Below are 21,161 nucleotides of genomic sequence, written 5' to 3'. Positions count from 1 at the left end.
CCATTTATGGGGCGTCACCAACATCAAATACTGATGCGAATGCGTCGATCTGCCTTTCAAACCAGCTCTTGACCAGGGCTGCGTTCAATGCAAAGGTGAAGCCATGGGGCACTCCTCGGAGAACGTCTTCGTCAACCTGCACACCAGATGAACGTAGAAGTTGTGCGTACTTCAGCCCCTGCGGTCTCAAGAAATCACAGGCCGCAATGGTGACTAGGGTTGGGGGATGCTCTGGCGTTGGATTTGACGCTAATGGAGATGCAAATGGATTGCATGGATCAGTTTTGTCGCCAAGGTACAGCTCTGGAAAAACAAGCGTCAGTAATCATGCACCCAATCGAGACGGCCTTGGACATACCGTATAAGGTTGCGATTTCCCTTGACACGCTCTCTGGAAACGGAGGCACATTTGCGAAGAGTTCCTCGTTGCAACTCTTTTTGCTCACTCGCTGTTGGTCGAACAAGGCTTCTGCTTTCGGGTGAGCAGTCGCAGGAACCACTAGGCTGACAAGCCGTATAGTGCATTGTTCTGTCGGAGGTGTAGCCGCAACGTACTTGAGAGCACAAGCCGCTGCAAGATTTCCTCCTGCGGAAGCACCCCAAAGACCGACGCGGGTGATGTCAACTTTGTATTCCTCTGCGTTCTTGGAAAGCTTGGAAGCACAAAGTTAGCATATCCCACGGCCATGCTCACGAAAGTCGGCTTCATACCCATTCCAAAGCACGGACACAATCTTCCAAGGGTGCTGGAAATGGGTGTTCTGGAGCAAGTCTGTAGTCGACACCAATGACTACCGCACCGAGTTCAGACGCGAATATTTCCGCAAAGACTACCATCAGGTGAGCTGGTTCGTCTGCTTGCTCGAGTTCACCACTTACGCTCATCACCTATTGGAGTACCATGTATCCATCCTCCGCCATGAAGCATCAATATTTCTGGCCTGCTCTTGGCCTCGGGATCGGCCTCTTTGTTCTGAGGCTCGTAGATCCACAAATCGAAACTCTCGTTGCTGCCGTCAAAGCGTGGAACGGAGACAATGCTTCTGCTGATCTCAGTCACCGAACGTCGCCTTCGAACGTGGAATCTAGCCTTTTCCTTGGCATAAGCTTCGCTTAGAAACAATTCTTGGACCCAGCGGCGCATGCCATGTACATCTGTACCGGCTGGCGTTTCTGCAAGGTCGATCGGCAGCTGTGCCATGTCCTTGGAGAGGCCGGAACGTTAGCGTCTTCGTGCCTTTCCCACAACCGTAGACGTACTTGTAAGTACCCAATGTCCGGTTTCTGCAGGTCGTTGATCGGATCAGGATCCAGGCCCAGTTTCATAGCAAGCTCCCGCAGGCCTGGCATGTTGACGTCGAGAGGAACTGGAGGTCCCGCAACAGGCGGTTCCGGCCCAGACAGATTCTCTTCAGCGCAGACAGCAGCCATGCCGGTTCAAAGTCCACTGTCCGGTACCATGATACTGAGGTCGAATTTCTCAAGACTTGCTCCCACTATAAGTTTCAACCGGTGCTGACACCCACGCAGCTTGCCTGAAACCGCCGAATTTCAGCGTCTTGGGATATCCCCAATGGGAAAATTCTCCATAGAGTTTAGCGTAAGCAAATCTGTGGAGAAGGACGCCTGTTTCCGTATGGGGAGAGAGCAACTGCTCGAACTATATGAACCTGTGCTAGTCTCCAGAACATGGAACCCATTCGAATGCAAGGTCCTTCTCTGAGATCGTGCCGTATGGTTTGTTCCACGCAATGACTTCGATCGAGCTCAAACGCGACAATGCTGCTCACGCGGAAGCCCTCCCAGACAGCGCGCAAGACTCAAATGACTTGGACTCTACCATTCATCATCCCAAAGGGTGGTGGAGCTGGCGACTCATCGCATCCAGTGAGTTCGAGTGTCCTTGAACTATCTTGAAACGCGAGCTAATATTGGTCTTCACTCGACAGTGGTGATCGTCGGACTGTCAATGGGTCTTCTTGGCTACGACAACAGTTTTGCGGCGCCCTTGGTGGCGCTGCCTCTGTTCATCGCAAAGTACCAAGGCCCAGGAGTATCATTCACGGTATGGATGCAACAATGGCCTGACTGTCTGCCACAGGACTCTAACACGGCATGCTCTAGGCTCGCAACCTTGACTTGATAGTGCCAGTACCTCTCGTCGGCGCTGCGATGGGCGCCTTTCTAGCGGCGCCTTTGATGGAAAGGTCCGGTCGCAAGAAGACCTTTCTGCTAGCATACTTTTTGCTCTGTGCACCTGGCTCTTTTCTCCAGCTCTTTGCCCCCAACTTGGGTGCGTTGGTCGCCGGAAGATTTTGGAATTGCAAGTACCAATTTCTTGTTGTGATGACCACCCAGGCTAACGGTAGGCAGATCTTGGTGTCAGTGTGCTTACCACCACGGCACCATTATATCTGTCAGAACTTGTCCCGGCACATTTCCGTGGCAGAGCGATTGGCTTCTGCATCGCAGGCGTCTCAGCTGTCGGAATTATCGCCACCACAATTGTCTGGGCTACAGCAAAGCTCACGGATGACCGATCGTACCAGATTCCACTTGGCGTTCAAGCAGCATGTCCAGTGTTGTTCGGCATCCTCACACTATTCTGCCCAGAGTCTCCGTTCTGGGAACTTCAGCATGATAAGCACGAGTCGGCCAGGCGCACATTGATGGTGCTTCGCAATGGTAAGACGGACATTGTTGAGGCAGAGCTCTCAATGCTGCAGAGATCCATCGCAATGGATGTAGAACGTCGAGCACAAGGTCACTTCTGGGACATTTTCAAGCCCGCTAATCTCGGGCGTACGCTGACAGCTGGGGCTTTGCTGTGTCTCAACCAAGTCAGTGGTCTCATTCTTGTTTCCACCTACTCTACTGTCATCCTGGTTCAAAGTGGCGTTGGAAATCCGTTCCAGATCACCGTCATCATCACCTGCCTACAGTTTCTCGGCACTGTTATTGGGCCTGTCCTGGTGGACAAGGTTGGTCGCCGGCCAGTAGCACTGGTTGGATTCTCGGTTTTGTGCATGCTCGATATTGTAGCGGGGAGTTTGGCTGCGGCCGGATTGACGACCGACGGTCAGAGGCTTGGTCTTGCGGCGATGTTTATTCTTTTTGGTTTCTTCAATTCTGCTTCATTCCAGTCGTTGTAAGTCAACTCTGCTCATGTCGAAGCAAAAGCAAGCTGTATGCTGACTTTAAGCAGGGCATTCGTCCTTCCCACGGAGATTCCCACGACGGCTCTACGCGAGCCCACGGTGGCATGGTCGGTGTTCTGGTCCTATGTCACAGCCATCATCACGACGTTCGCGGTGCCTCAACTCACAGCTGCCGATGCAGCGAATCTGGGAGCCAAAACTGCATTCATTTTTGCGGGATGCGTCTTCATCACCGTTCTCTGGACATATTTCTACATTCCTGAGACCAAGGCTCGCACCATGGCCGAGATTGACGAGATATATTCACTCAAACTGCCGATGAGACGGTGGAGGGACTACAAATGCGAAGTGGTGAGCATTACAGCAGCGGAACTTGGAGCTGGAAAAGACTTCTCGTAAGGAAGAGCATAGAGGCATATTGTTAGTTGTTGTGGCCGATCTCTGGCAAATCAAAATCTCAGTCACGTGCTCCATCAGTCAGGTTGATAATAAATTGAAAACCATTAGTACGAAGGATTGTACAGAGAAGAAGGCAGTGATAGGGAATGCGAGTCATGATCCAGTCATTACATCAATGATCGAGAGCGTGAGACACAATGCACTGAGTGGCTGGGCGAAGTCGAAGGGAAGGCGGAGGATTCAATACAAAAGAGAAATCAAATGATCACGTGAGTTGGAAAAGAAATACATACCCAGAGATCCGTCGATGCTGATTCATCAAAATAAAGGCGGTCAGCCGAATCAGGAAGGTGGAATTACTAGAAAGGGTAAGAAGGCGGCAGTATTTTTGCTTGCATTTGACACGTGACTTGCAGGTTAATTGGCCAACAATAGTGCTTGACACGTGACTGGAAGCATTTTAGCAATCTGAAGTCCAATGAAGTTTGAACATCATCTCCTCATAACCACCAAGCCACATCTACCCAAACTCATATCGGACGTGTTATTGGACACTGTCCATCCGAACACCATTGGGCAACCTGTCGAGACAATGAACTGTGCCAAAAATAATGCTCGACGGGGTAGCGCTGGTGTAAGCGCCCAGTATTCGGCGCTATGAGGAAGCAACCAACCACACGACATCTTGTCGACTTCCCCTCCATCGTCGTCTACCAACCATCCTTCTTCTCCTCCAACATCCTGTCAACACGTCTCAGCACTATCGAACGAGTATTGATGCCATTTCTCGAGTCGTTTCGCTGGTTGCAGCTGGCCCGGCCTGGCCATTGGCCCAAATTGTCTCTTCAGGCTCTCGGCTATCCCATTTCTGCATTCCAGACCTGGTCCACCACCTTCTGGTCCAATCGAGAGTGAGTCAAGACGTACCATTCCTCAATTCGTGAGTCTGGTCGTGACATGGCAGTGCCGCTCTGCAATCTTCCCTCCGAGTTTCGACGAGCGCCAATGTTGTCTTCACGGCGCTTCGATCAAGGTCTCTCTCTATCTCTATCTTCTTAGCCTTTGCCTTTTCATGACCCGTCTTCCTGCTCAACACCTCATCGCCGCTGAAGTTGCTGGCCGCCATCAGTTTCCTCTCGTTTTCGTTCTCTACTTATCATTCCCGCGTCGAACCGTTGATCGGCGACGCTTTACGGGCTTGTAATACCGATTCGCTGCGGGCCTTCGGGCTGGCTCTCGATGAATTTCTAACCAGATACCGAATATCAACCTCCCTAATATCTTCTGAAGGCCGGCCCTCGGAACCATGAGCGTTCTACCATCTACGACATACCAATCTCCGCCCCGGCTGGCCCGTGGACGACAGCTTAATACCATTATCGAGGAAAAGGAAGATGGAAGTCAAGGCGTCAAGAGTGACAGCGAAGGAGATGGAAGTGATTCAACAGTCATCGGCCGTCCTGCAGCCTGGAATTCTCAACTCTTCACAGCAGCCTCCCGAAAGACCTCTCTCGCCACGACGATCAATGCGTCTTCCCCCGTCTCTTCATGCGAACCTTCCCCTGCCAGCAGCGCTAGTGACGGCTTCCCTCGGACCTCGGCGAGAAGCTCTTATTCCGACAGTGAGAATGGGACTGTCTTCAGTGATGACTGTCCATCTCTTGCCAGCGACCCAACGACCTTTGCCTCCGAATCCAGCAGGAACAGCTGTGCCAGCACCCGATCGAGCCGCAACAGATATCCTGCTTTGATCATCCCTCGAGAGTCATGGGGCAGCATGGACGGAAGTCCGATCAAGGAGATAGCCTATGGCATGTCTCCAGCAACCAAGATTCGTCTGTCTCCCACAGCATTGTCTGCGCTTTCCAGATCCGTTCCCGCGGCCAATGCACCGCCATCGTTAGGCGATAGCAATAGTACCACATCCGAGTCGCCATGTAACCCAGGCACAAGTGCTCCGGTCACGCCAGAAATTAGACAACTGGAAGTTGCAGAAGGTGAAAATTGGGGTGTTCCTGGACCACCGGCACCAGTGGAGGCTCAGCATCTGGAGATAGCATTCGACGATGGACACAGTGTGATTCTCTCACCAGCAGAAGCTCATTCCGATCATTCGCTGTCAAACCTCCTTTCGCCCACAGCTACAGCCTGGACCGAAATGGTCATTAGCTTTCCTCCGGTGCCCGGTGCTACGCCTCAAGATCAGTCGCCTCTGATGCCTACCATTGACGAACTCAAGACATTTGAGGAGGTGAAACCGCGATCAAACGGCTCTGATCCGGGTGTGCGCCTTCCTCCAGATGCCTTGCAAATCCTCCAACGTCTAGCAGGTTATCGCAGCGTTGACAATCTGTCCAATTCCTCAGGCTCGGGTTCATCAAAGCGCTCGGGAAGACGCCAGGAGATGCGCGAGCTTGGGGAGTCCAATCCTATAAGTAGACCACGCAGTGCAGATGGAGAGACCCCGGTGTCCGACTATAGCTTTACCCAGCTGAGCATCCCATCTCCTGGAGGGTTCTTTTCGTCTTTGCAGAGTGGCTCTCGACACACTTGGTGCCTCAACAAGTCCAAAGGTCCTAGCATGCCAAATACCGCTACAGCGGAAATGTTCTACAATCGACCTTGGGAAGATCCGAACTCCAGCAACGTTGTGGAAACCTTTTTGACTGTCGACGACACCAACCTAACAGAAGGTCCTCCTACAGCACGGCAAGCGACCTTCGACCTGGATCCCCGTAACGGACAGAACAGCACGAGTCCACACTCCGAAGACGATGATCTGTATGGTCCTGGCACTGCCGCGAAAGAACCAACGGACCCAAGAAAGGCCAGCTTCGAGTACGACGACAAATATCTCGATGAGCTCAAGCAAACTGCCAGTCGAAACTTGGATTTGACGGGGTCCTGGTTGGCGGCACAGACAGGTTACTTGTCCGCCATTCTGGAATCGGATCCAAACGTCAACCACATCGAGGAGAATGAGGTGACCGACAAGCCCAAAGCCAAGCCTGATCCTGCCTCACGTCGGACTGTGATGTTTTCAAAGGACACCAAAACCGACTCAGCCGTCATTGTGGCCGGATCGAAGACAGCCAGCAATGACAATGAAGCAGATGCAAAGGAGGCCATCTTCCTCACCGCGTTCCAGTTCCTGCTGAGTAATCGCAAACGTCGCGATGCTTTCATTCATGCCACCTCACGGCTCGAAGCTATCCAAGCCTTCCGGTTGGCCATGCCTGAGAAACACATCACGAATTTGTTGGGCCAGCATGTTCTCTTGGAGCACAAGAGACCAAGATATGCTGGGCCTTTCAGTCAGAACCCACGAGCTACAGGAATTTTCGAGCCGACCGCCGAACAGGCGGCTTATAAGGCTGCTGAGCGAGAGCAGCTTGCGCTTGGGTCCATTGAGCCATGGGCATGGCAGATGGATGCATTGAGGACTATGTATGGTGGACGTCTTCTTGCTTCGGAGGCAGCTTGCCAACGACTGAAAACGAAAGCCACAGTCCCGCTGGATGACCCTGCTTGCATCGGTAGCAAACGCATTCGAGTCCTAGACATTGGTGGTGCATCTTGTGCGTCCTGGGCTTGGAATGCCGCCCTGGAGTGGCCGAACGTCAAGATTTACACTGTCATCACCAAGGAGCAATCTCAATCTCAGCGTCCTTCGGGAAAGCCAAAACCCGAAGCACCCAAGAATCATCGAACCGTGTCGGTACCACATCTATGGCAGTTGCCTTTCCGCAGTGGTCATTTCGATGTCATTTCAGCCAGATCGCTACACGTCCTCCTCAAAAACAACCCTGTACCCGGCGTTCCTGAGATTGACGAATGGGACCTGACACTACGTGAGTGTCAACGCGTGCTGAAGCCGGGCGGTTTCATCGACTATATGATCATGGATTCGACAATTGCCCACGCCGGACCTAGAGGTGATGCGATGTCGGTCGAATTCGGCTTCGAGCTTCATCGGCGTGGCTATGAACGAGAAGCCGCTCGAAGCTGGTTGAGGCGACTGAAGAAAGAAGGATTTGTGGGTGTCAAGAGAGCATGGGTATTCATCCCTATGGGACGAAAACCTCCGAAAGAAGTAGAGGAGAGCGCTCATGGTTTTATTGGAGGGTGGCAATCGTGGCGACAAGGCGCGAAGCCATTTGTACCTGCACCACGGCCCATCAGTGAGGTATCGACGATCAGCAAGATTGTCAAGCAGTACATGGACGTCGAGGCCGTGCAAGGCCCAGTGGGCAGCACCGAAGACGTGGCTGATTTGACCGGTCTGCTTGGTGCCAGGATGTGGGAAGAGTGGCTCGTCAAGGTTCGGGCAGAATCTGGCAGGGAGCAAACGCGTTGGCTAGAAGGGATCGATGAAGTGATTGAAGAGGGCAAGGAGCATGGATCAGGCTGGAAAGTCCTGATCGGATGGGCTAGGAAGGCCAAGCCCGAGAAGGGGAAGAAGGCTGAACGAGCGGAGATCACGGTGGCCGTCGAGGATCTGGAAGAGTTGAGTCCAACGTCTGAAGAGTGCACGGAGATGGGCATGATTCCGATGGTGATCCAAGAATGATTTGTGCTGAGTATTGCTGCATAGCGGAAGGAGTTGGGCTGGCTGGTTGCGGTTGGTGAGCCTTGGAAAAGGGTGTCGAGGGGACGGAGTCAATGAGTGGTGGCTTGTAGATAGACAAACACCTTCACTTTGGTTTTCCTTGCTGTACGGTACACTAGGTGGTACATAGCATTTCCCTGAGTTCAGTACCAGGTAGTAGCGTACCATGAGCTGAGGTTATGTAGCTTGCATGTCAGGGGCGTTTGCGAGTAGAGACTTGACTGTGTGGTTTGCCTCTGCTGCTGTACCTGTATGCTGATGACTCAGCCTTGTCTCCTACTATGGTAAGCCTAGTTAGCCTACTGCGTAGGACTGTACCTCCGTAGGTCCTCGCCTCGCTCGCCTATCCAATGCCTGTACAAGGTCCACAACCTCAGGTCTTTAGCGGCCCCAAGCCAACGGCCCCGCGCAGAGATGAACGTCAGTGGTGGGTAAAGCATGGTCCTCGAAAATCGGCGGCTGCGGGCGTCATGCAAGATTCTTGCGTAAACAATTGAATGATGACTACATACTCCGTAAACCAGCCTACATACGGGCAAAGCTAAGTATCGAACATAAAGTCTTGACCTTGTTCTTGACCTTGTTCTTGACCTTGTTCTTGACCTTGTTCTTGACCTTGTTCTGGACCTCGTTCTGGACGTGAGTCTTCTGGTGGCATAGGATCCTTAAGATCAACTGTCTTGTATCCAGTCCAGCCAGCTACCCTCACCACCTGCCCCGCGTCCGCCAACGTCTCTGCGCACATCCAGAAGCTCCCTACAAGTACTCCTACTCCTACTCTTCACCTCGTCTCGTCTCGTATTCCAACTCTCCGAGCGTCCACTGAAGCTAGGCTAGGTCAGCTCAGGCTAAGGCACGGCAAGGCAAGGCACGACAAAGCAAGAACCTGCTGGGAAAGAAGGAAGCGGAATTGAACGAGAACGAGAACGAAAACGAAAACGAAAACGAAAACGAAAGGGCCTACTAGTTAGCTAGTATCAAGCAAAAGCCTTTGAGCCCGGAAAAGAAGAAGAAGAGGACAAGTACAAGAGCAAGAGCAGGACAAGACAAGACAGGGAGAAAGATGACCACACCACGCTGTTTCATCGTCCGACACGGCGAGACCGAATGGTCGCTCTCCGGCAAACATACAGGCACGTCGGACATCCCACTGACCAAGAACGGCGAGAAACGAGTGCGCGCCACGGGTAAAGCGCTCGTCGGCGACGACAGGTTGATCGTGCCGAGACAATTGGTCCATATGTGCGTCCCCGATACTCCTCTTATCATTCGTATCCCGCCTGTCTAGGTACCCTTGGCCGCAAAGCAGCCCCGGTCAAAATACGCAGAGGTAGAAGAAAAATGTACCACGGACTAACACGATGCAACAACTAGATACGTCTCGCCACGCCACCGCGCCCAACGAACCCTCGAACTCCTCGATCTCGGCTGCCACGACCCGTACCCCTGGCAAAAAGCGCATTCCTCCACCGCCGGATCCTCCGCTTCTGCTGCTCCCTCGCAAAGCGCGAGCAAAAACAAAACCGACGCCCGTGTCACGATCGAACCGCGCATCGCGGAGTGGGACTACGGCGAGTACGAAGGCATCACGTCTGCCGAGATCCGGAAGATGCGCAAGGAGAAAGGGTTGGGGTCTTGGGACATCTGGCGCGACGGCTGTCCCGGCGGCGAGAGTCCCGAGGACATCATCCGCCGCGTGGACAGTCTGATCGCCGAGATCCGCGAAAAGTACCACGGCCCTGTCATAGGGAAGCCCAAGGACGAGAATGTCACGGGCGACGTTATGGTCATCGGCCACGGGCACATTTTGAGGGCGTTTGCAATCCGATGGATCGGCAGGGCGCTCACCGAGACCAGTTTGATCATGGAGGCTGGAGGAGTGGGCACATTGAGCTACGAGCATCACAACATCAACGAGCCCGCGATACTCTTAGGTGGCGGCTTCGTGGTCGGCGAGGACAAGGTCGAGATTGAGAGGGCGGAGAAGGAAGAGAAAGAACAGGAGAAGAGCAGTTGAAATTCATTTTCATGTCCTTTTTTTCTATTTTCAATTCTGATAGAGTTGCGATTATTGTCAATATCGATCCAATGCTGTTGTTCGAGCTAAGCTCATGATACTAGAAAACTGGGGGAATGGTGCTGCTGTAGGCCCTGACTGACCAAGCAAGCAAGCATGGGTAGACTGTGTACACTGACATGGATGCGGTTCTGATACACAAACAAGAACGGTTTGGGACTTAGGACTGTTCGACTTAGGGGCTCTTTCCATGGCTTGATCCGAAATGCTTGTCGATACTGTCCATGCTCACACTGATATCTTCTTCTGCCATCCTGTTGTTGATACCACCGCGTTTCTTCAAGCTCGTCTCCAAGGCCTGCCATTCGCGGATTGGTCCAAATCTCTTCTCAGCCCAGAGCGACGTTTTGGCTGCATCACCTTGTTAATATCATACCATCATTCCTGAACGTTTGCAATCACCTAGTTGCTGGTGCTTCCGCTTCCGCTTCCGCTAACGGTATTCATTCGGGTCGGGTGAAGGACTGAGTGGTGGGATGTAGACGTCCGGGCCTGGACTAGGTGGACGCGGACCGGGTCCAGTGATGCCATAGGGGTTCAATGGGTCTGCTGCAGTGGTACCTTGACCGTGCGAATTGGCGCCTGTTGCAGCGTTCGGCTTGGCGTAATCCAGGGCAGAAGTGTACGTTTCAAGCGGTTGCGTGAAATAGCTGTCCCAGATCTTCCCCGAATTTGACGGGCCAGGCATTGCATAAGCCGAATCTGGAGGAAGATTGGGAATGCCAAATTGGTTTGGTGCGCCAGGACCAGTGTAGTCAGCATACGGTCCTGTGCGAGGTTGAGTTGTAAGGCCAATCGTGTCTGACAAGGGTTTTGCTGGAGCCTGAATGCCGAATATGGAAGTCTTAACTTGAAATGGCACTGGGGCGGAAGGTCCAAATGGATTCTGCCAGACCGCTGGTTGAGGACTGGTTTTCGAAAGTCCAGACTTGTCCTTTGGACTGATTCCTGAACCGGGGCGACGGGGATCGAGCTTTGGGCGATGGTCAATTGTCGTCTTGCTAGACTCAACGCTGACTCGGTCTGAATCATCCCTGGGGCGTTTCTGGCTTTGGCCTTGATCTTTCTGCTTGACAGCATTGTCGGCTTCCTCCGGTCCATCCCATTGACGAGTGCCTCCATCATTCCAGCCTGGTGCCTCAGCTGCCCAAGACTGATTGTTCCCACCATTGGACGCTTGCTGATTGCTATCTCCTCCTGCCTGCCAATTGTTGTTGTCGCCGTTGCTCCAGTTGTTATTGTCGCCGCTGCTCCAGTTGTTGTTGTTGTTACCGCTGCTTCCATTGTTGTTGTCACCGCTGCTCCCGTTGTTGTTACTATTACTAGCGCCTCTAGCGCCAGAGCCTGAGTTCGGGAATCTGATTCCCAACCCAACGAGACCAGAGCCTTGTCGGCCTGTTGGCAGCTTGTATTTGAGATAGTCATGTTCAGGGGCAGGAAGTGGCACTGGTTCAAAAGCCTGCACCGGAGCAGGAGTGGATGTCTTTGCTGGTGCGTCCGGAATAGCCCCTTTCAAAGCGCCTTTTGCTCGGATCACAATCTGAATGAGCTCCTCCTTGTTCAGCGCCGCCAGAGCATTCACATCTTCGTTCCCGGTAGGCTCGACAGTAACGTCAATCCCAGTCTCTTTCTTGACTTGATCTTTTGTTCGGTATTTGAAGACAAACCGCGCATAAGGTTTGTCCAGGGAATCGACGTACTCTGGATGACAGCTCTTCTTACTATAGAGATAACCTCTTCCTGGTTGGACCTGCTTCGACGTGCCATGAGCTTGCGCAACAGCTTGCGGGACATCATATCTTGGTTCCTCTTCAGCAACAATGGGAACATCGGTATTTGCAAGAAATCTCGGAGCCTGGTAAGGGCCATGAGGCCCATACAGTGCTGTCTTGCTCGATTTCGAGACAGCCTGCTTCGGGGCTTCTTTGGTGTTTGACGTGCTAACATTACCCCAGCCTTCACCAGGCTTGTCGTTCTCTGTGGTATTGTTGTCCTGACCTTGATTGGCCCAGGTATTGTTGTTGGCACTGTTGGTATCCCAACCACTACCTTGATTGGCCCCAGTATCGTTGTTGGCACTGTTGTTATCCCAACCACTACCTTGATTCTGGTGGTCCTGGGTCGAAGTACCGTTGCCGGCATCGTCTGTGTTGTTCTCCCGGCCCTGACCCTGGATAGGAGTGGCAGGTTTACCACCCCAATCATCAGCGTTGTTTGTGGTATCATTATTGTTGTTAGATTTCCAAGTCTGATCGTTGCTGCTGTTACCAGCATCCCGGCTCTTGTTCTCCTGAGTGTTGGTTTGAACGTTGTTATCGGGAACACCCCTGCCATCATTGTTGCCAGTATTAACCCCACCGTTGCCTACTGATGTGTTGTGCTGAGGATTAGCACCGCCAGTGTTGTTTGCCCATGCGCCAACACCAGTGCTGTTGTTCGGAACAACGGGCGCCGGATTGGCAAAGCTGTGGGTGGCTTGTTGGGACGCGAGGCTGCCTTGTGGCAGAGTGGAGCCTGCATTCTGTTGGTTATAGTTCTGAACTGGAGCCACACCAGCAGTAGGCGCAATGTTTTGAGTACCGAGAGGATAGCCATGATTCTGAGTGTGAAACAATGGCGCATTGCCAGGGGGCGGGTAAATTGGGATTGTCCCAGGATATGGTGGAGGAATTGCAACAGCTGGTGGAGGGATCCAGACAGGAAATGGCTGCGGAACAGACTGCGGATGTACATTTGGCCACACCGTTGGTATATTTGCACCTGGCCGTCGAGCAATGGGGGCGAATGAACCCATGCCTGGGTGGCTTGGTGCGCTCCTAGGATTCGAAAGGCCTGGCACACTTGGGAAACTGGGAGGTGGACCAGCTGGATAGAAATCGGGACCGGGAGAACGTGGCCGATATCTGGCATAATCCTGATATGTTGCTGGATAATCATCGTAGTCTCGAAGACCACCACCATACTCATAGTGTCGCTCTGCACGGTGTGGAGGATAGTCAGCATATGGGTTTCTGCCAGTGTAGTGGTCGTGCCGTTGGTACTCATCTGCTGGCTCGAATCGACGGCGTGGGTGATGATCCTCGTATCCAGTATCGAGTCTTCTGCCATCTCCGTAGTCGAAATGGACATGCCGCTCTGGTCGAGGACGATCATACTCGACTGGAGCACGGGGAGGTGGTACGGGCCGGCGTGGATACTGATATGTATCTTCTAGAACAGGTCCTGGAAAGTGCGCTTGCGGATAGCGCGAACTCTCATGCGGCATGTATCTCCATGGAGGATAACCATCTGCAGGAGCGTCACCATGGGAGACTTGCGAAAATGGCGGTGGATCAGCAGCTCCATCAAAGATGCCCCCAAGAGCTCCGAATTCTGTTTCAGGCTCCGGTTGGTATTGAGATGTTTTGGCAGACTTGAAATCAACAGAGTCGCTTTCAGCCTGGTCCTCATGGTTTTTGCCCTCAAGAATTGCACTGTCTTCTCCTGAGGAGTCACTGGAGATCTCGAATTCATTCGGGTTGTTGCTGCGACATCTCAGCACCAGGACCTCAATAGTTCCCAGCTCTTCAAAATGGCTTTCACTAACTCCGGCCGGCAACTGTGGAACAATATTGCAGTCGTCGAAGCGCCACTCTCTTCCCACGAATGTTCCATCGCCTAGAGGCTTTTCTTTTTGTCTAACAACGAAATCGATATTGGATCTGTTTTCCGGCAAGCCTTTTTTGTGAGGTTGCAGATTGACTCGAACTCGGTTGCATTGATAATTGCCATCAATGAAGACCACCATAACTAGGCCTTCGAAGATGAACCGCTCGGAGGTGAGGCGCACGTTGAAGGTTTGAGGATGGTTAGGGATTGCAATGTAGGTTTCGACAACACCATCTCCATATTGCGTGCCATATTCAGGAAAGGGAGAACCTGTGTCTGTCCACTGGACGTGGCAGACAAGATCTTTCAGTGTCGGCATGGTGTCAATGAGAGCTCATTGCATCCGACACTGGTTGCGAGATGTCTTTCCCAATATGGTGTGCAGACAAGAGATTGGAGATGATGAGGAATCAACAGAAAGAGGAATTTCTCAGGTAGTGAGTAACGTGGGTAGATGTGAGAGAGCATTTTTCTTGCCGAGCATTGTCAATAAACAAACCAAGTGAATGAACAAAGCGCAGGACATGAAGCTGAAGAGCGCCCTAAGGACAGATTCAACCTTGCGATCGCTTAGTCGTGTGGTCTGTTGGTGGAAGTAGACTGGGGGGAGGAGATATTGTCGGAGCTTGAACGACATCATAACGATTTCCAACGACCTAGCTGTAGTAGCTTTAGCAGAAACCACCTACATACCGTTCATCCATTGTCATCGACCCTTCATCGTCCGAGCCAGCATAAGGGTATTCCCCCGATATCGAGCATGACGTCCTTTGGAAACGCTCCATATATGAACGATCTGGGTTTCCGGTCCTCCGCAGCCTGAAGGACTTGGCCTGCGAAGGACCATCGTGGCAGGAGACACCCGACAATGGCTGAGAAGCAAGCATCTAGCCAGTATGGGAAGGATGACTAGGAGACAAGCTTGAAGGAGGTAAGAGCAGGATCAAAGTCGAGGCTCTTCGATAGGCAAGATTGTGATGACAGTGACTGCAATCCTTGACCCAACCTCAGGCTTGCTCTTCACAGTGAGACAACATGAACAGGCAGCAGGAGCACCAATAATGCTTGGGTCCTGGTGCTAATGGTTGAAGCTATCAAGAGTTCATTGGAATCTCAGTGTCTACGGTGAGGAATCTAAACTACTGTAACTGAACTCTTCAGCCACGGGTTTGCCCTTCGGTTATAGCGGAGTTAGGCACTTCCCACCACCGAGACCTGCATGCCATCCTCAGTAACTAGGACATCGCAACCTTGTCGCGTAAGGGGGGAGTGGTGGAGCCCTGCTGAGAATCAAGTGTATCGATAGCGGGAAGCTACGTAAACGACTGCCTCTGCATGAGTCACATTGTCTTTTCTGGCTTGCATTAAAGCCCTCAACAGAATACGGAGTGAGCAGAAGTCGGCAAAGCTTTAGGAGACACGATACAATGGTGAAGCTCGCGACAATCCAGCAACACAATGCACATTTTACCGAAGAACATCATGAAGGGGTTGTTTCTGTCTTTGCTGGTGCCACGAGGGGCATCGGAACCAGCACTCTCGAAAGGATGGCGACCATGCTGCACAAATCAACATTCTACATCTTGGGCCGGTCAGCAAAGCGGTTCGGAAGCCAGCTCGAGAAGCTGAAGGACTCGAACCCAAGCTGCAACTTTGTCTTCATAGAAGCGGACGTTTCGTTGCTCTCCGATGTAGACGCTGCTTGCAAACAAATCACCACTTCGGAGAAGAAGGTGGACTATTTGTATATGAGTGCAGGCCTGGTGCCATTGAACGGACCAGAGTGTATGCCTTCCCGGTATGCAAATCTGCATTGCTGATGTCCCGAACAGACACGAAAGAAGGTCTTGAGACATGCTTCGCCCTGTCTTATTATGCTAGAATGAGGATGGTTTCAAACTTGTTGCCACTCCTCCGTCAGTCACCTAATCCGCGGGTTCTCAGTGTGCTCAACGGCGGCCGAGAGAAAAAGATGTACGACGATGACCTTGGCCTTGAAAAACACTGGGCCGCCTTCACGGTGATCAATCATACTACGACAATGACCAGCCTGGCCTTTGAGTACTTGGCTCGAAATGATCAGAAGATTGCCTTCTTGCATGCATATCCTGGTTTGGTGCAAACCGACATCATCGCGCGCATGACTGCTCCAGAGTCTTCCGGTATCATCTGGAGGGTAACGTTGGCCTCATTCCGTGGCCTTATGGCTTTCTTGATGATGGTTGTCGGTTTAACGGCGGAGGAGAGTGGCGAGAGACATGCTTTCCACTTAACCAGCGACACATACGGGCCAGGCGCCCATCGTATCGCTGAGACGAGCGACGAGGTCACCGCTGCTGGTATCCTCGAACAATATAGGGAGCGAGATTGGCCGGAGAAGGTCTGGGAGCATACTGTCCGTATTTTTGACCAGGTTTTGGCCACCAAATAGTCGTATCAAGCTGGATAAAAGCCTCGAAGCTAGGTTCAATGGTTCAATCAGGTGGAAGATTCAGCCATTTGCCCCAAGCTGGATGATTGCTCCATGTCCGAGTCCTGTTTATGTTAATGACTATCGTTGAAGAAACAAAGGGTGAAGAAGGTGAAAAGGGCCGGACTGTAAAGAAAGGCGGTGGTGGCGATGGCCATAGGAAGAGCAGGGATAGGGGTTGAGTTATTACTCAGGTAGGTAACTCATAAGAAGTACGGAGCAGTGAGGCTACGGTAATCCATTGTGTCCATTACCTCGCTTCCGGCCATCGTTCTAGATCAGCGCAGTGTTTCCATCCACCTGTCAAACAAATCCCTAGGACGTGTGCAGTCTGATCCTACTCTTTGTACATCCTTCCTACCGACGACTGCTGTATAACATCTGCCACAATGAGCGCCACCAAAGCGCAGTCTCAAAAGATCTTTGAGAAACTGAAATCCAACTCGGCCAACAAGGTAGCCCCAACGGAACCCCGTCGCGCATGTGCACCTCACTCACGTCTCTCTAGATATGTTTTGACTGCGGCCAAAAGAATCCAACATGGTCTTCTGTACCTTTCGGCGTCTACCTATGTCTCGACTGCTCCTCGAACCACCGAAATTTGGGTGTCCATATCTCGTTTGTCCGGTCAACAAACTTGGATGGTGCGCACCTGCCATGACCCTTCCTGAGCGTGGAACAAGATATTGACAACAAGCAGTATGGCAATGGAGTCAACTACGGACTATGAAAGTTGGTGGCAATGAGTCTGCAACAAAGTTCTTCCAGTCCAACGGTGGCAGCGCGGCCCTTGCCAGCAAAGACGCCAAAGTCAAATACACTTCCAATGCTGCGAACAAATACAAAGAGGAGCTCAAGCGGAGAGCGGCAAGAGACGCCGAAGAGTATGTGAACCTATAACCTATCTTGCAGCCTATTCTCACACCTACGCAGGTATCCAGACGAAGTTGTGATCTCGGACGAATCACTTCCTACTCCTGCCGACGGTGCAGCAACTCCTGCAGGCGAACCAGCCGACGACTTCTTCTCTTCCTGGGACAAGCCCACGATCAAGAGACCTAGCAACCCTCCATCTCGCAGTAATACTCCGCCAGTTGTCTCACGCACTGCCTCACCCTTCCTCTCCGCCGGCAATGCCAATGGCTCAGCGGCACGACCCAAATCCCCATCTCCTTTGGCTGGGGCTGCCAATGATGCCGAAAATGCTCTTCCAGCACCAACAGCCATCCGTACAACCTCGTCATCCGCCATTCGCAAAGGTCCCTCCGCCAGCGCTGGTGCCAAACGGGCGAATGTGCTCGGTGCCAAAAAGACACAAAAGCTAGGCGCAAAGAAGGTCACAGGTGACGAAATCGACTTTGAAGCCGCCGAGAAGGCTGCCAAAGCCGAAGCAGAGAGGATAGAGAAACTCGGCTACGACCCTGAGGCCGAGAAGGCAGAAGAATTGGCAAAGAGCAAACCATCCAGTTTCGGCGCCGCAGCTAAAGAAACACCAGCCAGTCTCTCCACGCCCAAAGCAGGCTCCGGCCCCAATACAGGTCATGCCCGCAGTCCGAGCGAGGTCGAAAGGCTTGGTATGGGCATGGGAAGACTGGGATTTGGACAGATTGGTGCGAACAAGGCAGCTGCAGCTGCCACCGCCGCTTCCTCCGCACCGGCGCCTAGGAAACTAGGCTTTGGAAGTGTCGGAGCCAGCAAAGCTCCCGTAGAAGGTAAAGGCACAAAACCCATTCCGCTTTTCCAAACCATCTCGCTGACACAGAGTCCCACAGACGAATCCGAACAATTCGCCCGCCAGAAATTCGGTACACAAAAGGGCATTTCGTCGGATGAATTCTTCGGCCGCGGCGCCTTTGACGCAAACACGCAAGCCGAGGCCAAGAACCGCTTGCAAGGCTTCGAAGGCGCGACGAGCATTTCGTCCAACGCCTACTTCGGCCGGCCTGAGGACGACTTGACCGGCCTCGAGGGCGCCGGGGAATATGGAGATCTCGAGGGCGCGGCCAAGGATTTTGTGCGTAGATTGGGCCTCACCGCTGGCGACGATCTCGAGAATCTGATCAACGTCGCCGGCGAGGGTGGACGGAAGCTCAGAGGCGCGGTCGCGAGGTATTTGAACAGCTAGACGCATCGTACCTAATTTCTTACCGACCGAGCGAGGCTTGCTTGGGGGCGCAAGGCGTCGGGCGAGAGATATGAACAGCGCAATGTCCAGTCCAGTCTAGGCTTGACAAGCTTGTTCAATACCTTACGGAGAGAAGTAGCAATTTTGATATGATCGTGATTGAGGTTGGACTCGGCATTCATTCATGATTTGCCAGAAAGCAAATGCAATGCGTGGCACACCTTGAATGGCACCCAGCTCACGTCTTCTTCGTTGTTAGATGTCCAGCTTTCTGATCTGAGCTGGCCATTCGTCGGATCCGCATTTACAATCACAATCGACGGATGTCTGCCGCTATGGTAAGTACGTCGAGCAGTCTGCAGATCGACTACTCCGTAGTAAAGATCTGATTCCACCTGAGGTCGATGATTAAATTCCCCCGAGTTATGGAGTAATCAGGGCTTGAGGATACCCGAGACGCGTATAGAGTCTTGGGGGAGAAAACGCCACTCAGAACAACCACCAAATTTGCGATCAATTAATTTCATTCCAAACGCAAGTCTATTGCATATGAACCCAAATATCAATGTGCAAGGCTTTGTTGATAACGCCCCGTCAATCCCCTGTAACCCGCCAATTGTTCTGTTCAAACAAAGGAGACAACGACCATATTCATCGGACTTTTGGTTAGAAAAGCCTCATTTGGAATTCAATGTAGTACTGAACTTCCTGTACAAACAGTGCTATGCCAGTCTACAACAACGCTGCACCGAAAAAGGTGGACATAACAACAACAGCACCACAGACCAAAGGAGCCAAAGACCATTCTGGAACAGTCATAGCAACAGCGCCACTCGTGGAGGAGCTGGAGCCGCCAGAGGAGCCAGTTTGACTAGCTTGTCCACTGCCCGCAGTGGCGGTTCCAGTAGAAGCACCACCAGCGTTTTGAGAACCAGCACCACTGAGACCAGGCCCAGTACCAGCACCCTGGGACATATACTTCTTAGCACCATCGGGGATGGCTGGAAGAGAATCATCCTTGACGAGCCAGTTAGGAGATGAGTACGTAGGGCAGCCAGAGGCGCCACCAGTTGAGTTGTAACCACCATCTCCAGTTGGGTTGGCAGTCTTGGAGAATTGAGATTGAAGGGCGGTGAAGTCGGCAAGCTCACTGACCGAGTCACCGTTGATCTCGACAAGACCGTAGTTGGAGGGTTCCTGAGAGTATTCATAGACCAGACCACCGGAGTAGACACCAGTCATTTGCGAGCTGTAGAGAGACGTGACTTCTTCGAACTTACGAGTGTTGGTATTGCAGCCGTACTCGGAGAGGAACAGAGGAAGACCGTAGCCAGTAAAGTTCTTGACCTTCTGATCCCAACCAGATTGAGTGAAGGAAGACGGGTCACACCATGAGTAGTCGTTGAAAGCGAAGAAATCGGATCGCTCGTCGTCAGTACCACAGTTCATGTATTCGGCCATTTCCAAACGGTTCTCGCTCACATCAGCGGCAGAATAACCAACAGGAATCGTTCTGTATCCTCGGTTGCGGATGTATTGTCTCATGTCACGAGTGACAGCCTTGACATAAGGGGCAGCGGCCGAGGTCTCTGGATCGTTGATAACTTCGTTGCCGGAGAAGAAAGCCAAGGTGTTGTCATACTTTTCAAAGGCGTCGATGGTTGCAAAGATGCTTTGCAGATAAACATCGTTGTATGAAGGGTTGGGGTCGGCTCGGTTCAATGAGTATTTGGGAGTGTTCACATCGAGAACCAGGTAGATGCCAGCATCTGCCAAAGCACTCATGCACGCGTCATGGTCCGCAGTGTTGTCGACAGTGTAGACACGAATGGTATTCAGGCCCAACTTTTTGAATTCGGCAATGTCTCTGGTGCAGCCAGCTTTGTCGGCAATAGGATCGGCGACGTCGGAGGAGCCACCGGGTTGGTAGTCGACACCACGAATGTAGAATCGGTCATTGCCAGCAAAAAAGGCTGTCACGAGTGTTAGCAGATATCTGATGAAGTTGCGAGATGTGGTACTCACCATTTCCCTTGACAGTGACAGGAGTGATGCTGCTGGCTCTCTTGACGGAAGCTGCTGAGGCAGCACTGGCGCCCAAGGCGACGGCAGCGAGGGCTGAGGTACGCATATTGAGTGTAATTGGAGTTGTTGCGGATAGAGATTCTGTTTGAGCTCAATTCAGATCCAGGGGAGGATAGTAATGGGCGCTTTTGGCTGAGAAAGACAAATTTAATTGAAGTAGAGATCCAAGAGAGTGAGGATGCTCAACAGAATCTGGTATTAAATGCAAATAGCGAGGGAGGAGCGACACCCGAACAAAGAAACGGTGACTGCTCGTTGATATCGTGGTTTGAACGAGGGAATCTGAAGGGCAGGAAGGACACAAGGGGGCTGGGTAGGAATCATAAAAAGGAAGAGTGTTGGATGGTGTTGCGATCAATTGGCACGCGCCATGCTGGGAGGATTTCCCTGATGGACATTGTCCCGGTCCACTCTCCCTTGTCGTGCAGCCACCATCCGCTTGTTGATCCTATCATCGTTGCAGTTGACGGCCTTGAGCCTCTCCACCCAGCCATTGGCATGGGTCTTGATGATTGGGATAAGTTTCAGTACATGTCGTCGATTTCTTCATGAGATGATCAACACCGTCCTATGGCTATATGAAGACTCGG

General features: G+C 52.2%; 8 protein-coding genes across 8 annotated transcripts; 5 read left to right on the top strand and 3 right to left on the bottom strand.

Moving 5' to 3' along the window:
• Window positions 1-1,201, bottom strand: PV05_02695 (uncharacterized protein; the record flags this gene model as incomplete). Its single annotated transcript, XM_013463278.1, has 4 exons — window positions 1-303; window positions 359-653; window positions 712-830; window positions 880-1,201. 4 exons carry the CDS (start codon window positions 1,199-1,201, stop codon window positions 5-7), a joined length of 1,035 nt encoding a protein of 344 aa, XP_013318732.1. The 3' UTR covers window positions 1-4.
• A 420-nt stretch (window positions 1,202-1,621) lies between these two features.
• Window positions 1,622-3,557, top strand: PV05_02694 (uncharacterized protein; the record flags this gene model as incomplete). Its single annotated transcript, XM_013463277.1, has 5 exons — window positions 1,622-1,887; window positions 1,950-2,065; window positions 2,125-2,327; window positions 2,387-3,148; window positions 3,206-3,557. Exons 1-5 carry the CDS (start codon window positions 1,752-1,754, stop codon window positions 3,555-3,557), a joined length of 1,569 nt encoding a protein of 522 aa, XP_013318731.1. The 5' UTR covers window positions 1,622-1,751.
• A 927-nt stretch (window positions 3,558-4,484) lies between these two features.
• Window positions 4,485-8,370, top strand: PV05_02693 (uncharacterized protein). The gene has a single exon (XM_013463276.1). It carries the CDS (start codon window positions 4,864-4,866, stop codon window positions 8,125-8,127), a length of 3,264 nt encoding a protein of 1,087 aa, XP_013318730.1. The 5' UTR covers window positions 4,485-4,863; the 3' UTR covers window positions 8,128-8,370.
• Window positions 8,371-9,098: 728 nt separating this feature from the next.
• On the top strand, window positions 9,099-10,490 carry PV05_02692 (uncharacterized protein). Its single transcript, XM_013463275.1, has 2 exons — window positions 9,099-9,408; window positions 9,541-10,490. The coding sequence occupies exons 1-2, from the start codon at window positions 9,230-9,232 to the stop codon at window positions 10,181-10,183; spliced, it is 822 nt and encodes a 273-aa protein (XP_013318729.1). The 5' UTR covers window positions 9,099-9,229; the 3' UTR covers window positions 10,184-10,490.
• Window positions 10,232-14,982, bottom strand: PV05_02691 (uncharacterized protein). The gene is made up of 2 exons (XM_013463274.1): window positions 10,646-14,982; window positions 10,232-10,594 (listed from the first exon to the last, which is right to left on the bottom strand). Exon 1 carries the CDS (start codon window positions 14,208-14,210, stop codon window positions 10,677-10,679), a length of 3,534 nt encoding a protein of 1,177 aa, XP_013318728.1. The 5' UTR covers window positions 14,211-14,982; the 3' UTR covers window positions 10,232-10,594; window positions 10,646-10,676.
• A 177-nt stretch (window positions 14,983-15,159) lies between these two features.
• Window positions 15,160-16,569, top strand: PV05_02690 (uncharacterized protein). The gene is made up of 2 exons (XM_013463273.1): window positions 15,160-15,676; window positions 15,724-16,569. The coding sequence occupies exons 1-2, from the start codon at window positions 15,319-15,321 to the stop codon at window positions 16,320-16,322; spliced, it is 957 nt and encodes a 318-aa protein (XP_013318727.1). The 5' UTR covers window positions 15,160-15,318; the 3' UTR covers window positions 16,323-16,569.
• A 38-nt stretch (window positions 16,570-16,607) lies between these two features.
• PV05_02689 (uncharacterized protein) lies at window positions 16,608-18,723 on the top strand. The gene is made up of 5 exons (XM_013463272.1): window positions 16,608-16,816; window positions 16,870-17,005; window positions 17,062-17,245; window positions 17,295-18,073; window positions 18,134-18,723. Exons 1-5 carry the CDS (start codon window positions 16,751-16,753, stop codon window positions 18,484-18,486), a joined length of 1,518 nt encoding a protein of 505 aa, XP_013318726.1. The 5' UTR covers window positions 16,608-16,750; the 3' UTR covers window positions 18,487-18,723.
• A 269-nt stretch (window positions 18,724-18,992) lies between these two features.
• On the bottom strand, window positions 18,993-20,912 carry PV05_02688 (1,3-beta-glucanosyltransferase gel1). Its single transcript, XM_013463271.1, has 2 exons — window positions 20,512-20,912; window positions 18,993-20,459 (listed from the first exon to the last, which is right to left on the bottom strand). Exons 1-2 carry the CDS (start codon window positions 20,615-20,617, stop codon window positions 19,219-19,221), a joined length of 1,347 nt encoding a protein of 448 aa, XP_013318725.1. The 5' UTR covers window positions 20,618-20,912; the 3' UTR covers window positions 18,993-19,218.
• Window positions 20,913-21,161: the final 249 nt, after the last annotated feature.

This window comes from Exophiala xenobiotica, assembly GCF_000835505.1.
Source record: "Exophiala xenobiotica strain CBS 118157 unplaced genomic scaffold supercont1.2, whole genome shotgun sequence".
NCBI classification, from domain to species: Eukaryota; Fungi; Ascomycota; class Eurotiomycetes; order Chaetothyriales; family Herpotrichiellaceae; genus Exophiala; species Exophiala xenobiotica.
The sequence above is the reverse complement of the archived record's forward strand: the minus strand, read 5'-3'. Positions and strand labels throughout refer to the sequence as shown.

Coding starts and splice junctions, on each gene's coding strand:
- PV05_02693 (XM_013463276.1), top strand. CDS start 4,864: ATGAGCGTTCTACCATCTACGACATACCAATCTCCGCCCCGGCTGGCC.
- PV05_02692 (XM_013463275.1), top strand. CDS start 9,230: ATGACCACACCACGCTGTTTCATCGTCCGACACGGCGAGACCGAATGG. Junction 9,409..9,540: donor CCGAGACAATTGGTCCATAT/GTGCGTCCCCGA, acceptor TGCAACAACTAG/ATACGTCTCGCCACGCCACC.
- PV05_02691 (XM_013463274.1), bottom strand. CDS start 14,210: ATGCCGACACTGAAAGATCTTGTCTGCCACGTCCAGTGGACAGACACA.
- PV05_02690 (XM_013463273.1), top strand. CDS start 15,319: ATGGTGAAGCTCGCGACAATCCAGCAACACAATGCACATTTTACCGAA. Junction 15,677..15,723: donor GCCATTGAACGGACCAGAGT/GTATGCCTTCCC, acceptor TGTCCCGAACAG/ACACGAAAGAAGGTCTTGAG.
- PV05_02689 (XM_013463272.1), top strand. CDS start 16,751: ATGAGCGCCACCAAAGCGCAGTCTCAAAAGATCTTTGAGAAACTGAAA. Junction 17,006..17,061: donor CCGGTCAACAAACTTGGATG/GTGCGCACCTGC, acceptor GACAACAAGCAG/TATGGCAATGGAGTCAACTA. Junction 18,074..18,133: donor CAGCAAAGCTCCCGTAGAAG/GTAAAGGCACAA, acceptor AGAGTCCCACAG/ACGAATCCGAACAATTCGCC.
- PV05_02688 (XM_013463271.1), bottom strand. CDS start 20,617: ATGCGTACCTCAGCCCTCGCTGCCGTCGCCTTGGGCGCCAGTGCTGCC. Junction 20,460..20,511: donor TGTCACTGTCAAGGGAAATG/GTGAGTACCACA, acceptor CACTCGTGACAG/CCTTTTTTGCTGGCAATGAC.